At 40.1% G+C, this 8,226-nt stretch overlaps 1 protein-coding gene across 1 annotated transcript; it reads left to right on the top strand.

Annotated features, from left to right (window-relative positions):
- Positions 1–1,645: 1,645 nt before the first annotated feature.
- LOC115103141 (Krueppel-like factor 6) lies at positions 1,646–7,811 on the top strand. Its single transcript, XM_029623839.2, has 4 exons — positions 1,646–1,894; positions 3,605–4,172; positions 5,154–5,277; positions 5,487–7,811. Exons 1-4 carry the CDS (start codon positions 1,793–1,795, stop codon positions 5,536–5,538), a joined length of 846 nt encoding a protein of 281 aa, XP_029479699.1. The 5' UTR covers positions 1,646–1,792; the 3' UTR covers positions 5,539–7,811.
- Positions 7,812–8,226: the final 415 nt, after the last annotated feature.

Below are 8,226 nucleotides of genomic sequence, written 5' to 3'. Positions count from 1 at the left end.
TTTATATTTAAAAAAAATAATAATATGAATATCTATTATATTCTGTTGTTTGTTGGGACATAATGTAGGCTATCATTATATTCATGAAATCACCAATTAGCTCATATTGTACAATATGCAAAGCAATGCAAAACATATTTTTGCATGAATGTCAATGACCCTCCATTTGCTTATCATAAATGCTATGTTTTTCTAATTGAATGATTGATCCTATCATTTCATTGGCTGACTGTTTCTTTAAATACTGCCACTTTGTTTGAGATGTGGCCCCCCTGGGGGAAGTTGCCATGTGTCTGCCTAAATATGTACGTATTTGATTTGAAGGTGAATGAATGTTTAGGTTGTGCTTCCCTCGACCGTGCACAATGGGAACCTGTTTTTGGTTGTATATTTCAATGTGTTCTACTGTGTGCTCCTTGTCCTTTGACCAGGCTTAAAAGATAGAAGTCTGAGGTTTTGACTAATGTTGAAGGACCACATTTTTTGTTGTTGAAACTTACTACCTGTTTACATCTTTATTTTGCCACTTTATGAACCTGTATGTACTGTACATATGTTTGGCAGAGCTCGATATTATCTTGTTTAAACCTGGGGTGGTGTAGGATTAGCTACATTTGTTCCTCTTCTGCCTCACAAATGCCAGGATATTTATGACTGTCATTCTTGAGCAGTGCTCTTTTATTAGAAATGTTTATTAAGCTTAGTGCCTAGGTGGGCTATATTTACAGTAGGCAACTCAATTGATCTTTCTCCACAACCTATATTCCATTTGAGGAAAATAATCAACAAGATAGAATTATAAGGGTCTGATATAGGCTGTTTTAAAGCTTCCCTGCATGATGGTCGTCTTGCTGAATATACTAAAATAACCAGGGGGACATGAGCAACATCAACTGGGTCTGGGATAATTCCAATGACATTATCAGCTGGGACTGCTATTTAATCAAACATACACTCACTGTCCAATCACTGAAATGTATATTTTAATCTAAATTGTGTGACAAACTCATGTTTGCAAAGTTATTACATTGGCCACTGTTTTCCACAGTGTCTCTTTCCGGAATGGTGTTGATTGGATGCCACCCCTTATATTCCGTCCCATAGGCTGGTGTTCCAAGCTGTGTAAAATAGATGGTCTGTTAGTTCAGTCACAGTGACATAAGTATTGAGTAAACTAATGCATGATCATTGTTAAAATATCAATACAAACACCAGAATAGATGTAAAGAAATGATTGTATTTTAAAACTTGTGCCATAATAGTCAGCTGTAACCAACAGCTTGGAAGGTAAGCTGAAATCATACTATACCGACAGAAATGTGGATTCTTCGCTTTAGTAAGCGTGAAAACTTTATATACTGCTCTAAAAATAGAGCCCACATGGTCCAATGGGAATGAAGGAGTATTCAGTCATCGCACCAACCATATCACAGAAGACCGTCAAGGTGGGCGGGTATTACACATTGGCTAAACGATTGGTCAGTATCACGAAAGCGTAATGTAATCACGTGGGGAAGGCTGGCTGTAAGATTTTGAATAGGGAAGTTTACAGTGTCGACGGACTTTCAGGGAGTTCACTGTTTGCTATTAGAGCAAGCAAGAAAGAAAGAGCGTTCCCCGAAGAACACTTTCACCACTGGAAGGCGATAGTCAGACCTACTTCTCTTAACTTTTTTACAACAGCATATTATACATGCTAAGACATCGAAGACGCACGTTTTTTTTTAAAAGAAGACAATTCAACTACCTTGAATTTTGGGTGTAATTGCAGCTGCATCTATATAGGAGCGAAATGGATGTTATTCCTATGTGCAGCATTTTTCAGGAGCTCCAGATTGTACATGACACCGGATACTTTTCAGCTTTACCATCTCTCGAGGAGTACTGGCAGCAGGTATTTATATTTGTGAATAGTCCTATTTTTGACAGAGAAACACTAAAATGAATGAAACATGTTTTCCACATCGCAGTAAACTTGTGCGCAACTGCAGGTTGCTGTCAGTGGACAGGCAAGCTGTCAGGAATGCAAAACAACAGAAAGTTTTACTATTTGGACTTGTAGCACGTTCTTGACACCTTAGTAAATTCCATGCACGTCTTTGTAACAACACAAGCATGCATGCACGTTGCAATTATATTAGTTACGCTAATGGCCTAGTCCAATGCGTGAACCACGACACATTGTTTTTATTCCGTTTTAGAGACGACTGATGCGTCATCGTGAAAATAGTGTGTGTGTCTGTGTGCGCGCGAGAGAGCTCGTATTTGGAATTAGCGGAGACGAGTATGTGCGTCTTCAAATTATTTTGTTAAAAATTACCACCATCTCTGTCAACATGTGTTTTCATATGAATGACATAATATTCGAGAAACGAGGTATTATTTTTCTGCTGAGTGATTAAAGTGAATTTGCTACACGGTGTAGTTTCCCTTGCATTTGCGGGCTTGGGGCTGTTCACTCTCCATGCGGTCTGAGGCATTTAAAGCTCGCCAGAGATTCATTCTGCCCTGTTGAAAATAAATGTTTGCAATGAATACAAAGTATTTTTTAGGTTTACCAGAAATCTATTACATAACTTACCCTATAATGTATATTGCTTTTAACTGATGTTTTCTATATCCAAATAGTTTGAAATGAATTCATTATGAATATTGTTACTTTTGAATATATTAAAGTTAGTGGTCACTTTCGGGTTGTCACGCTTTACGGAAGAGTCCTTACTTCCCTTTTAGAATAAAAAGAAGTCCATAAATGTATGTAGCTCTTGCGGTATTCATAAATAAAGCTTTTTATGGACCTGCTTGAACCAGGCCTACCTCCTCCATTCCCTTGTGTGCCATGTTATTTCTAGCAATGCCACTGGATGCCTTATTAAATCCACATTATGCTGAATAATTGATACATTTAAAATATCTACAAGCACTTCCCTACCACACAGGGGGCCCCTGTAGCATATGTAAATTATATAATTGTGCATGATGACAGCTATGCTGGAGGAAAGCGCACCGCCACCAACTGAGTAATTTCTTCTAAGGAAATGTTTACTAACCTTCCCTGATCTAGTCCGCTTCTTTAAAGGCACCCTATTCCCTATATAGTGTACTTCTTTGACCACTACCCTGTGGGCCCTGGTCAAAACTATTTCACTATGAAGGGAATAGGGTGCCATTTGGGAAGCAGCCATAGTTCTGAGGACACCCGTTACATGCACTCCACTGCCTTCAGAATTGTACATTGTCTATATATGTACTGCATAGGTTGTTTATATTCCTATTTCCTAAATGATTTACTCATTATCCTCTCCTCCATCTGTGGGTGTATATATGGGTTGTTTCCTACATGGTTTACTCATTATCCTCTCCTCCATCTGTGGGTGTATATATGGGTTGTTTCCTACATGGTTTACTCATTATCCTCTCCTCCTTCTGTGGGTGTATATATGGGTTGTTTCCTACATGGTTTACTCATTATCCTCTCCTCCTTCTGTGGGTGTATATATGGGTTGTTTCCTACATGGTTTACTCATTATCCTCTCCTCCATCTGTGTGTGTGTATTTGGGTTGTTTCCTACATGGTGTCCTCATTTTTCTCTTATCCCATCAGACATGTCTGGAGTTGGAGCGGTACCTCCAGAGCGAGCCCTACGTCTCGGCCACAGATGTCAAGTTTGAGACGAGCCAGGAGGACCTCTGGATGATCCTGGCCCGTGGGGACAAGGCCGAGTCCGACCCAAAGATCCTAACTCACATTAAGGAGGAAGACAATCAGGAGGCCAACAGCTTTAACTCCGACGCCAGCAGCGAGGCGTCCGACGGCTCCGATGACCTCTCCCCTACCCTCGACTTCACCTCCAACCCACTGAGTGACATTATGGGAGAGGGAGAGGACCTGAGTTCTACTATTATCAGTACTCCACCATCTTCTCCTGAGGTGAGCAAGGAGGCCTCCTCCATATCCTCCCAGGTGTGGAGCGGTATACAGACCGTGTTACACTCACCTGGGAAAATACAGCCCGGGGGCATTGGTGGACGAACGGCCGAGAGGGGAAGCTTAGCCAATGGAGAGGATTCTCCAGATGGGAGGAGGCGGGTCCACAGGTGTCATTTCAACGGATGCCGTAAGGTCTACACGAAAAGTTCCCACTTGAAAGCACACCAGCGTACACATACAGGTAAATCGTTGATTGTGTACAGGTAAACTGCATGACCCAACACCTACTCCCATCCAAGTGTATATGTGGATTTAAAAGAGCAGAATCTCTGAGCTATTCGACCAGGCCCTAGTCTAATATTATACAGGTAATGTAGTCCAGTCCAGAAAGACTGGTGGTGGGTGTTGTTACCCACATACTAATACTGTTGTCACAGCAGAGAGGCCTTGGAAGAGAAAATCCAGACCAGCTGGTTGTCTCCTCAGTATTCGGAATCTGCAGCCATTTACTTTACAAAGAACATTCAAAAGAGTATTCCGTTTCAGGGGAACTATATTTAAACCTAATCAAAAATTGTACATATTCATAGGCTTACAAGAGTATTTGTTTTTGATTTCTACTCATGAATTTGGTCTCTGCATTCTTGGAATAGTTCACTAGAAGGAAGGTCTAAATTGTGAACTAATTCCCACAGCAGCATGACTTCACGTTAACTAAGGGGGGTTAACATAGCAACCTTTTGTGGGCATAGCCAAGCCAGCCATAGAGGATGTGGATTGGATCTTGAAAGCAGATCACATTTCACCATGGGAAAAGAAAACGACTGCGTCATTTAAATTTAGAGTGGTGGGAATTTTACATTTACAGTTATTCCTTTCTGAGTTATGTGAGCAGTTGTCCCCCATCACCTCTGACCTCTTGCAGTTTACAGCTGTCTTGCACATGAGCAAGGTTCCAACATTCCAAACCAGAGCTAATGGAATTTTCACCGTTAGAAACCGTCTACAGTTATCCCTTCTCACCCGCCCACTGGAGTTTGCTTAGTCAACTATTGTTAAGCTGTACATCACAGCTCATATTTACAAGTTGTAGTACTCTATCTAGTAGTATGTAGGACTTATAGTATGTTATGTCTATTTCTGATTTGAAACATAATGGAGCACTGCCCTTCATGCTGTCTTTTGATACACAGTAATAATATCATTTGTTTTCTGTTTGCAGGTGAGAAGCCTTACAGGTGCTCATGGGAAGGCTGTGAGTGGCGTTTTGCAAGGAGTGATGAGCTAACCAGACACTTCAGGAAGCACACTGGGGCAAAGCCATTTAAATGCAGTCACTGTGACAGGTAGGAGAAGTGTTTAGGGATGGATTTATCTTTGTTTGTTTTAAATGTTTTATTGAGAAATGTTAAATGTAATTAACCATTTTTAAATGTTTGGGCAGCTAAGGCAAATCCATGCACCTGAAATATTGACTTGAATATTACTGCTGTTATCAGTCTCTTACCTATTCTAAAAATGCTGAGACTAATTTGCTTTCTCTTTCTCCTCACAGGTGTTTCTCTCGCTCGGACCATTTGGCGCTTCACATGAAGAGACACATCTAAGAGCTGGGTCCCAGAGCGGTGTTGAGGGATGGTCCTGACGGTCTCCTAAACTGCTTGTGGGGAGGTGCAGTGCCCTGAGAGGGGAGGAAGGTGAACAAGGGGAGCGTGCCCCAGTAAAAGCATGCAGGCAATTTCTGCACCATACTTAGTACCTCCAAGACCTCTCGGAGGAAAGAGCTCTGAAAGGTCGACACATTCTGGAAAAAGAATCACGGAAACCACCAAGGATGATGGAGAATGAAGAGATCCGCTAGAGAGAAATAAGAAAATGTCAGAGGACAAGAAATAATGTTTTGTCTTTGTATGGTGTCTGATGCTTTGTGGAGTTAGTTCCTGGTCTGGACACATGCAGCGATACTACTCCAATAAACGTGTGTTGCTTGTGAGAATGCCTGTGACTGAGTGCCTGCCTGTGGATATATTACTATTAAGTGTATGGTTGTGAGGTGAATGGCATTGAGGGGATGTTGTGTGGGCTGGGGGTTTGTCTCGTTTTGTGGTAATGAATGAATGAATGAATGCAAGCAAAGGTGTTGTGCTGTTGTGTGGGGCATTGGTTGAATCTAGGCTGGGTTTGGCAGTGTGTGTGTCCGAGCCGCCAGTTTGAGGTTTGAGAGGGAGCGCCCCCATCTGAGAGGAGGTGGTAGGACACTCTTAAACGAGGTGGGGAGGAGGGAAGTGGATTGTTTGGCGCAGATATAAATTGTGCAATGTATTAAGTAGCGCATCTCAAAGTTAATGCTACCAAGCTCATTTGTTGTCCATTGTGTAAGCTCTGTATCTAATGGTTGTACACAACATTAATACCTTCATTATACCAGAAGTTGCATGATCTTGGGTTTGTTTGTCACTCAATGAGTTATAATGATGGCAAATCCCAATAACAAGCAGCTATACATCTGTTTTACACCATAGATACCACATTATTGTACAGAAACATGTAGCAGCGACTTATTTCCTTTTTTTGTGTGTCTGTAGATATCACTATTGCTTGGCAACCGTCTTGATCATGGAATAGTTTATTTCTGTTCTGTTTCAAATGAATTTCTTTATTTTTGTTTTCTTGCCCTCTTTTTCTATGTCTGTAAATGCACTGTTGACCTTAATGATGCCTTATGTAAGTGGCCTTGTCCAGATAAATAGATCACTCACATGGGGGGTTGAAATGCAGTAGTGTATGATTTGAATAGCTTTACTAGGGCGCCGATTCATATGGCCACACCTTTTGCCCTTGTCTAGGTCAGTCTCAAAACTTGAATAAAAGTCAGCTTTATACTTACTGACATTTTACATTTCTGTGCATCATTTGTCAACATACAGTATCTATCCATTAGGACAAAATCTAAATGTTTTTAAAATGATCCTTGAGCCGAGACACAATTGTAGAGCATTTGAAACAATTACATTTGAAATGGTTTACTACTGTGTAGTAGCATAATGTGGTATGTTATGCTCTTAAAATAAAATGTGGGATGGTAAATTGGGTAAGTTATTGTCAATTATAGAGTCTCCTAGTTAGTTGGGGGGTTGAGTTCTCGTGACGTGATCTGCCCGGCCACGAAGGCCTTGGTAAATTTAAGATTGATTGCAAATAACCAATTCTGGTCAGGCCATGGTATGTTTAGTGTCTGTTGAATTGTTAAACGCTTACCTGACATGAGTGCTCTCAAACTGACAGTGGATGCTTATTGACCTGTATGGATGTCCTTGTTTTAACACCATACCATTGTACAGTTGATCTGGTCAACAGTACTGTCAGTCTCCTTTTAAAATGTACATTGTGGATATCGAACCATGCAAAATGTGTTATTTAAAAATCGTTTTTTTCAAAGAAGCTTATATTTTGCAGGGTAAGGGACCAAACAAATCTAAATTGTGCAGTTTGTTTATGAAAAACAAAGACCAGGACACATTTAACTTGAGAGTACTAATGGCTCAACAAACAAAACAAATGATGTATTGTTTACTTCTGATAGTCTGCTACAGTGTTGGAGAATGATTGACATTTTCTAGCTTGAACGGGGAATGATTCAGTAAGGAGAAATGAAACTGATTGTTGGAGGGATTACACACTGAACAGCTTTCTATAATCAAAATCAAAACTGCAAATTGTCAGCCCTATCTTTAACTAAAGTATCTTTATTGATGAAAAAAATGGTTTATTTTTGTTTGATTAATGGCATGTTTTTTTATTTCAAATTGTTTTGTAAAATAGTTATTTCTGTATGAATGTATTTTTTATTGGAGTAATGATTAAAAAAAAATCAAATATTTTGGTGTTTTTGTTCTACCTGCTTAATGAGCTCTTACAGTAACTTGAGTGCAATGAAGGTAAAGCTTTTCAAATGTACTCCTTCAGTTTCCTGTCATGTTCAGATCCACCTCACTGTATAGTCAGCTACGTAGGCTACTACCTTTTGGTTACTGGCCCAATGCTTTAACCACTAGACTACCTGCCATAATAATGAATGTTAGTTTAGTTTGGGCTCTTAAAATAAAATAATTAAATTGAGACTGAGCTGTGTATAGTAACACCAGTATGCCATGCAGTATCACAGACACCGATGGTCCAGTATGTTCTCATTTCTAGCACATATAATTAGACTGGTCAGATGTTCCAAGCATGTTGTACTCATTACATTTCTATGTGGTATCATTTTAACACGCCACTGTGCTCTTAACACTAGC

This window comes from Oncorhynchus nerka, linkage group LG20 (assembly GCF_034236695.1).
Source record: "Oncorhynchus nerka isolate Pitt River linkage group LG20, Oner_Uvic_2.0, whole genome shotgun sequence".
NCBI lineage: Eukaryota > Metazoa > Chordata > Actinopteri > Salmoniformes > Salmonidae > Oncorhynchus > Oncorhynchus nerka.
The sequence above is the reverse complement of the archived record's forward strand: the minus strand, read 5'-3'. Positions and strand labels throughout refer to the sequence as shown.